Source organism: Bombus vosnesenskii, unplaced genomic scaffold (genome assembly GCF_011952255.1).
Source record: "Bombus vosnesenskii isolate JDL3184/JDL3185 unplaced genomic scaffold, Bvos_JDL3184-5_v1.1 scf7180000013430, whole genome shotgun sequence".
Lineage (NCBI taxonomy): Eukaryota > Metazoa > Arthropoda > Insecta > Hymenoptera > Apidae > Bombus > Bombus vosnesenskii.
Genome location: NW_022883045.1, coordinates 364137 through 375771, shown reverse-complemented (window position 1 = coordinate 375771; position 11635 = coordinate 364137). Strand labels below are relative to the sequence as shown.

Genomic DNA, 11635 nt, shown 5'->3' with positions numbered 1-11635 from the left:
TTCTACTAATTGATTCATTTCCGATATTCGACTCTTTAATGCCTCGTGATTAAAGACGCGAGCGTCATAAATTACGATCTGTAGTATCTTAAATTTACACATCTTTTGTTAATTAGCTTTTTACTCGCTTCCATGCGTTATTAACATGATTTGTCGTTAAAATTTGGGAACCATATTTTTTTGATGTGTCTTACTTAAAATAATTAGAGAAAACTGTTTTCTATGTCCTTTGATTCTTATTTTTATTTTTTTTTACATTTTTTCATTATCATTATTTTAATGTCAATCTTTACAAAAACAAATAAAATATCAGTTTAGCTTACAGAATTTCTATTTGTTTGCTTGTTGCAATGAAATCGTTCACAGTAATTTTAAAAAATTTCATATTTCAATAAATTCATCCCCATGGAGAGATTTCAAACATACCCAAAAAAAAGTTTAATTCATTTAACCAGTTAGCTGCATTCGACGTGTATACACGTCGATGGAAAACCTTATTTCGATGCAGTTGACGTGTATACTCTTCGTGTGAAATAAAAAATTACCATTTACCATAAAAACTCGAAATTTGAGTAAAAAGTAATATAAATGATATTTAGCGATATGTTTCGCTTATATTTCCAGCAAACCTATTATGTTTTTTATAAAAAAAAGATTGATTATTTAAAAATTTTGATGTGTTTTAAAAAGCAAATATCCACTTCAAAGATATGCTGTCCGCTGAAAAATGAAATGCGTAACAAAAAGGCAGGACCTGCGAAATGCCATTTTGTTTTTAAAAATACCACACTGAGATCACTTGAATTTTTTCAATTTTTTTCCTTTAATTTTTCTACTTTATGAATTTTATTATTTTTTGGTAATTTATTTTATTATTTATTATTTCCAATTTTTCAATAACAACGCCATCTTCAACAACGAATCGTTAATTTCTTATCGAATAAAAACGTAATACCTTTTCATTTCATAAACTCCGCAGTTAACAGGTTGAAACACCGTTTGTATAATTGGCAACTAAGTGATTGCGGATTTTGTCAATACCACCTAACGACAAAACCCGCATTCACTTAGTTGCCAACCCAATAATTCCCACCAAAGGATCGACGAAATAGCGCGCTCTCGTGTCTGACCATCGAATTACCAGAACCACTTGATCTCTGATCTCTGGCGAGACGGTTGCATCGAGCAGAAAGTACGAGGCGTTAAAGCCTCGATTAGCGATCTTGTAGTGTACAAATTAGTACTATAAGAGTCTACAGTCACGTGGAAATGCAGAAACGGTCTAGTGGATAGGTTAGTTGGAGAGCAGGCCAGAAGCTTCGTAAATATTAGCACTGCTCTTCACATCGAGTGTCTAATAATATGTACGTATATAGTATGAAATTCCGGGTCTCCGATAACTCTAATTTCTCAAAGCGTTTGCGCATCCACTTCAAAAGCTTATTTAGGTTACAGTCGTACGGTCCGATGGTAATAACGAAACAGCGATTTTTTATTTACGCGATCAGCCACGGAAACGGCATCATTAGTTTTCATTAATTAGCCGTCTTTTCGACGATTAACCTTTTCACTGTGCACTTCTGTACGGAAAAGCAGTTACACGACGATGCTGTATGAAAATCCAGCTTTATACCGATTCAGTGGTTTTCGTGGCTTGTATAGATACTTATACATTGGTTTATAGGACACAATGATAGTAAATCCGGAATACGGGGAATTGGTCGACAAAATTCCTTAATCTTGTTGTAATATTCCAATCTTTATTCGAGTCGATAACGTAAAGTGGATATATCGAGTATCAGTTTTGTAGAAAAAGCGAAGATAACATTTATTACTATATATTTTAGTTCTCCTATGTTTATTCAGTTTTCTGTATTTTTATTCCAATATAAAATATCGTTTCTTACGGTTATATTATCAGTTATATTCAAAATGCCCTAACCGCCAATTTTCATTCAATGTTTGCAATTGTAAGAAGTTCAAATGCTCTGGTCAGCAATGGCCAACATGGCGTCACAGGACAAACCGTGGCCGGTCATATAGGACCAACGTGGCAGTCAAAATGTTTTAACCGTTTTAGTACCAGGGGTTTTTAACACTTTACCGACCGATATAGCCAATTAATCGGTTTTTGTCGCCGACGCTTACCGACAGATAGCCAATTAATCGGTTTTTGTCGCCGACGCTTACCGACCTATAGCCTACCTATAGTTAATCGGTTGCCATGGTGACAAAACAATCTTTCTCATTATATGAGCAATAATTTGTTATTTAGTATTAAGATACCTTGCTCGGTTGCGTCAGTTGCGTTGCTTTGTAAGCTCCCACAGTTTTACACCAATTTGAAGAACTTACCGTTCGCGATGAACGAAAAGAATGGTATTGCAAAGTCTAAACCGAAACAGAGCCGGCGCCAGGGAGAATCTGCGTCTGAGCTGCCGGTCGGACGTGCGTATGCTGTCGAACACCACTAGCGGTCAGTAAAGTGTTAAAAATCCGTGTCGGATCGTGCCATGCAGCGCGATAGCGTTTCGTTCATTTATTTGCGATCGCACTGATCTTTTTTTTCGTTTATGCAGATGGTTTACGATTATTTGAAAAAAAAAGTAATTACGAGAGGAAACTCTGATATGACTCGCGACGTGTTACATTCGGAACCGAGCGCGTTGCGAATTGACGATCGTGACGAAACATCGCGACGTAGTTCACCACAATACGCAAACAGTGCGATGGCGCTGCGTGGCGCTAAAACGGTTAAAAGCCTCTCTTCTCTTCTGAAATGCAATTAGCAGCATCGAGTTTGCCAGTATGCTGTACTTCGCGTCGGACAAACTGTTAACACTCATCGCCGCAATCTTAACGCAGTATCTACCAATTACCCTTCTCGTTCTCGTTTTCCCCGGCCCCATCAGGTCGTTTTATTATCGCGAAACGACGCAAGATTCGGTCGAGTGTTGGGAGACAAACGGCGACCGCGCGCGCCAGAAACCAAGAGAGAAACAGCGGAAAAGAAAAAGATTGAGGGCGAGATGGGAATGGCGAAGCATAGCGGAATTGCGGCCGGCGAAAACATTTAATTGCGGGGAAACAGAGTAGCTGGAGTGTGCTAAAAGGCTTGTGAAGTGCGCGTAACTACGCTAAACAAGCGCCAACCCCGCCATCTTCCTTTTATTTCCGTCATAAACCGGCTCCGGCTATAAAAAGCTTTGTGCTCCGCTCGAGACAATGGCCGACCGGAAACGAACGACCGGTCGAGATTGACCAGCTCCGGTTCGTTGTGCGATGCGTCGGTCAGCTACCGATCTATTGGGCTGGCAACTAAGTGATTGCGGATTTTGTCATTACCACCGAATGATAAAATCCGCAATTATTTAATTGCCAACGTAATAATTTCCTCAACGACGATGTATAGTTTCTACGAAGGTGTAGATTGGGTTATTGTTGATAATTAAATTGCGGATTTTTGTGCAGAAACTTAGATTATTTAAAAATGTATGAAATATCCAAAGTATAGTAGAATGTGATATTTAATAAAGGAAACAATTTCTTATAGCTACGTTACATTTTTCAAGTTATACATATTTATATGAATATGAATTTTTGCATAAATATTCGCAGTCTATTGATAACAAATTGCTTCCAATATCATTGATTTTTATGGAAATTTTTGCAGCAATAAATATATACCGTGGATGGTTATACAAATTCGGATTACGAATCGAAGTAGAGGTTCCTTTCACACAGATATTGTACACAGAAATTTCATTTTCAGTATCTCGTATATTTTTCTATATTCTATACATTTTGTTTAATTTTCCATCAAATAAAAATGGTTCGTAAATGCACAAACATTCGTAGTATAATAATAAGTATTTGAATAATCGGTCGTTGATTTACTTCAAGTTTTCGGAAGTTTCTTTTTTTTTAGGAAATCAAAATGAAACAATACATTCGGGTTTTTTTATAAAAAAATTATATACTTTGCTTCTGACTATATTGTAAATGAAAATAAAATTCTTTGGCCATAATATTGCGGTATAAACGACGTCCACATAAAACAGATGACTCAGAAGCGGGAATTGAAAATGTATGAACAAGGTAATGGCGAATGCAAATAATTATATAAACAATTCACGTTTTTTCACAGCTAAAGAATTTATAAGACTTATAGATTTGTTTGATAACGTAGACAATGGCGGAATGAAATTAATGTTCATGACGTTAATTGACGGATTTATGAAATATTTTTTTCTATTCTTAACAGAGACTTCTTTAAGACTCTGCTTCTTTTATCAAAAATACTCAAGTTACTTCGTTTACATATTCTACGATATACGACGTTACGTTTAACCGTTTGAGCACTATGGTCGCATATATGCGTTCTCAGATAACAATTCAATTTAGGTTATGTACGCATATATGCGTTCTCACATAACGCATAAATTCAGGTTAAAAGTAGCGTTAAAGTGGCGTGATTGAAAAAACGTATGGATGTTATCCACCTGACATTCTGATGATTTCGTTGAAACAAAGAAAGTTAATTATCAAACTGGCAAAACAAAGTGTGTAACAGACTACAATGCCTTGATGGGCGCAGTCGATAAAATCGATATGAGCTCACTTCGCTGCGTTCGAAAAGCACAAAATGGTATAAACAATTTTTTCCACCTCTTACACCTCGCTATATATAATGCATATATTCTTTACAATAGTGTTAATAATAAAACTAGAACATTTGAAAATTTTTATCTGCTTCTCATAAAAGATATTTTGCAAAAATACCCGCCACGCAGAGTAGAGGCTAAAGAAGGAAGAGTTCGTTCGAACGACAGTTCATTTCGGTTAACGGAGAGACATCTCTCTACATCCTGCGTAACTAAAGAAAATAATAAACAGTCTCCGCGACGAAGATGCGCTGTTTGCACTGAACATAATCGCAGGACTGACTCGCGTTAAGAATGCAAAAAATGTAACATTGGCTTATGTATGGAACTCTGCTTCGAGATTTACCGTACAATACGAAATTATTAAATTTTCAATTTAAAAGATATAATTCCAAACTTTGATATTGCTCATGTTATTATTGCTTAATGAAATAAATGGTTATTAAGGCTTTTCATGCCATTACATAATTTATTTTAGTTGCAATTGATATATTTTGCAATGAAAATTCAGTCTGCTCAACTTGCGCTCTCTCGTCAAAAATACGCAGCTCACGGTGTGCTTCTTCGTAAAGAGTGGGCCGTCCATGGCGCACGCCTAACGTCGGACAACGCAGCGCTCAAAAGGTTAAGTATTAAACTTGTCGCAAAATCAGTAGCAACGAATTAAAAGAAATATCCATCCGCGACTAAATTAGCAGCTCATGTAATTGAAGCGTTTTAGGTGATTTGGACAGCTCTAATTCCAGAAACTAAATGCTACCATTAATTATTATACCGTGGCAACGGGGCGCCACTTGTTCACTTAGGAATTTCTAGAGAGTCTCAATTTCCACTTTGTCAGCAGATGAACAGGTTTCACTCGATTATATCTGAATTTTCAGGCGTCAATCGTCCAAATCTTCTGAGAAATCATTCTTTTAAAATTAAAAGAAAAAAGAAAGAAAAATCGAGAAAGTAGAGAAAAGAAGAATAAATCTACCAACGACACGAAATTCCATCTTAGAGGACCCATAGATCTTCTATCAACGAGATTAAAGTAAAATTCCCATTTCGATATCTGCATTTATATTGGGTTGGCAACTAAGTGATTGCGGATTTTGTCATTAGGTGGTAATGGTAAAATCCGCAATCACTTAGTTGCCGACCCAGTAGTACCTAAAGCAAACTGAGAATCGTGCCTCCAGCCAGGGACTCAGTCGAGGAGAGCGAAATTCGAATGCCATTTAGAGGATATGATTTTAAGACTTTGGCAAATTTGGCGACAGGAGCCTTCTCTTTGCTTCACAAACATTTGATCTTCGTTCGAAAGGGATTTACACGAGCCACGAAATTCACGAACGTTCTGCACCCTCTTACAAACTGAAGAACCACGATGAACACCAATTCAACGATGTTTCTTCCACTTTGTCCAATCTATTTTCTCAATCTCATCGAATAGAATTCTCAAGAACGTGGTTGCACGTAGAACCGTTAGCTTTCCTGATACTGTCCAATTAAATGGTAGCGTGAAATCGACAGGGAATTCAGTCCAAGTTCCAGCGATGTTCCAACCAATCAGTGACAGAAGCCTACTGGTAAATTCTTAGTTCAGCCGACATCCACACTCTTGATGATCGTTTAGCCATCCAAGTGTCGTAAGATAACTGAAAGTGCACTGGATTTGCCAAACTTGGAACCTGCAGGCCTTCCATTCGGTCGCTTCTGTAATGTGGTTAACTGCAAGGTCGATCCTGATCTTTCGAATGTCAACTTGCTGCTTCACTTGTTTATGTTTTTCTAGGAACGTTTAGAACGGTTATCGCCTGAATTTCCATTCGAGTTCGTCTGGATCACGTTCCACTGAATTAAACGACCCGCACAGATTTATTGATTTGTTTATAGTGTCAGGTTTATGAGTATATTATGGTGGAAGAAGACAATCCAACGACGTTTTCGTTGATGTCACTGAGATTGTTATGAATGAAATGGAACGACTCTATATTGCCACTGCTGAAAGCTGCAGGATCCACGATGTCAATGAAATTGTAAGACAAATCTAGATCGTACAATTTCGCCAGTTTGTCAAAGATTCCGACGGTAATATGAGTCAGTTTGTTCCTCCTCAAGTTCAATTTTCTCAAGCTAGACAGATTGTCGAAGGACCCAGGTTCTATATCAGCAATCTCGTTAAACTGAAGGTTCAGCATCTGCAACGAGTCAAGGTCGTCGAAATCTCCTTTGAAAATGTTCGTCAGTGAATTGTAATCGAGAAACAGCGCGGTCAATGCTTTCAGTCCACGAAACGTGCCAGGTAGGATCTTGCTTATAAGGTTATATTCCAAATGCAAATGAGTGAGTTCGTGTAGCTTCTCGAAACTGCCGGGCACGATCTTGCCGATCCTGTTGTTATCCAACCTAAGAAACTGCAACAGATCGGTCAGGTCAACGAAAGTGTCTTGCTCGATGGATGTTAAGCGATTGTATCTGAGGAACAACCACTTCAGATAGGGCAATCCATCAAATGCATGTTTTGGTAGGTGATCGATCCGATTGAAGCTCAGATAGAGAGCCTTCAGCTTCTTCAGCTCGGAGAACAGATAAGGTTCCAGGCTGACTCGGTTGTTGTCCAGGTGCAGCTCCTCCAAATCCGCCAATCCACGAAACGACAGCTTCGTTAGTGTGGAAATTCGGTTGCCGTGACCCAGGCTCAAGCTGGTTGCCGTCAAGTTCTCGAACGCGTCCTCACGCACCTCGATTAGACTTAGATCGTGGATGCTCAAGCTGTTCGCTTCCCCGTGTTGGCTGACGTTCACGAGAATGTCATCCTCACGGCAGATCGTGTAGTCGTTGCTCTGCCTACACGTCACTACGTCTGGCGACGACGACAAGGATGTTGGTATGACCAGCGAGAGAACAAGCAGCCACGACATCACGATGCAAACCTTCTGACCAGACACCGGGTTAAGCCACTGTCTGCCATCGTATCGCTCTGTTATATGCATTATGCATTGACGAGTGCGCGCGCACATGTGCCATGTACACGGTGTCTAGAGCTATTACTTGTCGGCCGACGATAAGCAGGAAGCGGTAGCTTCGATGCCGTAATTGGGATCGTTGACTTGGGGTGTCTTGATTGCTACGGATGGCATTTCGGTAATTCGTTTGATAGTCTTAGCTTTTATTGCCGAAATATAAATAGTTTGATTGGTATATTGCAGAGGGAACGATGAACTGATTCTCGTTTTGTCAAGGGAGCTCATAAAGGCTTTTACTTTCTATTGGGTTGGAAACTAAGTGATTGCGGACTTTGCCATTAGATGGTATTGAGAGAATCCGCAATCACTTAGTTGCCAACCTAATAGAAAGTAAAAGCCACGCTTTATGAGCGCCCTTGACAAAGCAAGAATCAGTTCAATGCTCCCTCAGGAATATGCCAACCCAATATTGAGCTGTCTTGGTTCCTATGGATGGCATTTCAGTAATTCATTTGATATTCTTAGCTTTTATTGCTGAAATATACATAGTTTGATTGGTATATTGCTGAGGGAACGATGAACTGATTCTTGTTTTGTCAAGGGTGCTCATAAAACCTGGATTTTATTTTCTATTGGGACTTTCCATGGCAACTAAGTGATTGCGGACTTTGCTATTAGGTGGTATTGAGAGAATCCACAATCAATTAGTTGTCAACCCAATATTTCGCTTTCTGATGCTGGGTATATGTATATGTATATGTGGACGTTGCAAGCGTGTTTTACTTTTTATTGGGCAGTTATATCATTTGACTAGTGCACGATTGGAGGAAAAATGAATTGGCTGTTCTTTTTCGTCGAAAACGTTTCATGCTTCGATTCGTGAAATTGGATTCAATTGATTCATGGAAGCCATCTTTCAAGAGAAGTCACTCTGTAGATGAATCTGGCAGATAAAGTCAGCTTGTTTTCCACCTTAAACAATTGGTCTGCAAAGCAGCAAGTGCTTCGATATCTGCGTTCTGAGAAAGATCTTCAGCGAATCAGATTATTCGACGGATATAAAGGATAGATGAACCTTTGTACATTTTGTCTATTGATTACTTCTATCCTCATATGTGACAAACAAGTTTAGGTTCCAACTGTGGCAATTTACAAGAAAAGTTCTCTGTTGCTTCTTTTTCATTGGCAACTAAGTGGTTGCGGCTTTTGTCATTTGGTGGTATTGACAAATCCGCAATCACTTAGTTGCCAACCCAATAATTAGATTCAGAAGCAATTGCGACCAATTTACTCGTAACGTGTACCATTTTTTAGACTAACGTGGGGTCCTTAACCCTTTGCACTGCGAATTTTATTTCAATTTTGTTAGCAGCATCTCCCAACGCTTTTAAGTGTTTTACATGAAATTTACTTTAACTAAAAAGTAAGACAATTTAAATAAATAAAATGAAGAAACAAATTCACTTAAATACCAGTTTTATTCACACTATTGTTGTATTTTGTAATTTTTAAAGTATGATATATCTTGAAACAATTTCTGGGATGCAATGCAGCTTTTCTTTTGCAGGTTTCACAAAAAAAGCTGGGACTCGACAAAGGAGCTGCTGAGATAAAAACTGACGTCGAGTCACACTCGACATAGAAGTGCAAAGGTTATTAATCGTAACGTGTACCATTTTTTAGACTAACGAGGGGTTCAGAGTATTCGAATCGCCTAATCAGCCGACGATTAATGCGGCTGTGTTAAATCAGCTCATTTGTATCGTTCTGTGTGTAGCTAGTTTCACTAAAAGCATCACGTGTCCACGGTGCAAATGCCTTTCAAACTCGGTGCTGTCCAGCCATCCGGTCGGCACCGCAAACGATATGAAACTCTTCCATCGATTTGTTTATAAATTCGAGACACGCGCTCGCGATTGCATGAAATTAGAACGTAATTAAACCTATTGAGAGCGTAATTATGCTCGATGGAAGGTATTTTCGAATATATTGGGCTGGGAACTAAGTGATTGCGGGTTTTGTCAATACCACCTACTGATAAAATCCGCCATCACTTAGTTACCAAGCCAATAAACACAACGACAGAAGAAACCAACTTTGCCCCAACTTTTGAAATATTTCTTTTTAAGATTCATAATAAATAAATGTATAGCAACACTTACATTACACTTAGAATTGATATCAAAATAGTTTCAGATTCATTTGATATGCGATTGAGAAGATATCCGTGGATACACATTTGCACGCGTCTTGGCACCCTCTTTGTCTCGCCATCTTCTATTGAGTTGGCTACTAAGCGATTGCGGATTTTGTCTTTAGGTGGGGTATTGACAAAATTCGCAGTCACTTAGTTGCCAACCCAATAGACACAACGACAGAAGAAACCAACTTTGCCCCAACTTTTGAAATATTTCTTTTTAAGATTCATGACTGTTGAGAATTGTGGATCCTAATCGTCAAAATAAATGTATAAGAACATTTACATTACACTTAGAATTGATATCAAAATAGTTTCAGATTCATTTGATATGTGATTGAGAAGATATTCGTGGATACACATTTGCACGCGTCTTAGCACCCTCTTTGTCTCGCCATCTTCTATTGAGTTGGCTACTATTTACTTGCCAACCCAATAGATGAAAAGTGTAGAATACGATTTTCTCATGTAAAGCTTAATTTTGAAGAAAATTGTTTCTGAAAAATTGTTCACTTACATAGATAAGATACTTAATTGATAACCTTTTTCCTCCTGTTTTCTTCAATTCAATTATTTCTTTTAAAATTATATACACACTTTCGAAATTAATTTCCCTGAAAACTAAATCGTAGATTACAAACACTTAAATGAACTATGAATTTTAATATGATTTCCTTTCGCTTAAGAAATCAATCCTTGTTCGCCCTATGACATCCCGATATTAAGATAACATCAGTTTGAAATTGCACCATAACCTTACTTTTAAAACTGCTTTATCGACTTTCCCTTACGACTTTGGAAATCGATGGTCATTTTATCAGAACTTTGGCGATTATTTCGACCGATATACGATGAAAAATCGACGTGATTCGCTGATAGGACTTTTTATGAAAGTTGATGTTGGTGAATGGAAAATTAATTATCTGAAAGTCGAAGTTATCGCGTCGTGTCGACAGAATATACACTTCGCGTTCTATCGAAGCTTCTCTGAAACTAATTATTTTGCAGCCACGTTGAGTTTTCGTGCTGCGCTCCGGCAATGTTTGGCATTCATATTTGCGTATCGTAGCTGTACGTTGCTTTCATTTTCCTTTATTTATACTCGACGCTTTGGTTTTTGCGCATGGCCACCCATTTTCAAGCGCGATTCTCACTGCATCGATGCTCTCGATCTTCCACCTGCTATTGGTTTTCGCTTGATCGTGGAAAATTGTTACTACGATATCGATAACGACAAACCACCAAAATTTCACACGAAACACTTGATGTATTTTTTTTATCGAAATTTTACCGATATTAAAAGATCGCACTATTTTGTTTGGTCTGCAGACAAAATACCAAATTGGAGGTTTACGCGGAACGGTCTTAACCTCTTCCTGTGCTTTAACACTACAATTACCGATAGTTAACACGAAGCTATTTCTACCAAAACCAGTGAAAATGACTGGTCTTTAAAAAATACGTAATAATAGAATATTTTTATATTTATTGATTTATTACTTTCTTACAGACGGAATTCCATGTTATGTTGTTGAGAATTGCGAACTTTAATTGCCGAAATAAATGTAAAGGAATACTAAGGTTACACTTAGAATCCAAATTAAAATAGTTGTAGATTTATTTAATAAACGATTTCCAGGATTTTCGTCGATATACATTTGCACGCGTCTCGGCACTTTCTTTGTCTCGCCATCTTCCGTACCACACTGCCAACGGAACAGTTGCATTCATCTGTTTTTCGAGACGCCGCGACACACATACTTCCACACACTCATTCGCATACGTGTGTCACTACACGCGGCCAATCTAGTCTAGCACAC

The 11635-nt window shown here is 38.1% G+C and overlaps 1 protein-coding gene across 1 annotated transcript; it reads right to left on the bottom strand.

Moving 5' to 3' along the window:
• Positions 1–5647: 5647 nt before the first annotated feature.
• Positions 5648–7916, bottom strand: LOC117237994 (leucine-rich repeat-containing protein 15-like). The gene has a single exon (XM_033502487.1). The coding sequence runs from the start codon at positions 7670–7672 to the stop codon at positions 6554–6556; it is 1119 nt and encodes a 372-aa protein (XP_033358378.1). The 5' UTR covers positions 7673–7916; the 3' UTR covers positions 5648–6553.
• Between the last annotated feature and the right edge of the window lie 3719 nt (positions 7917–11635).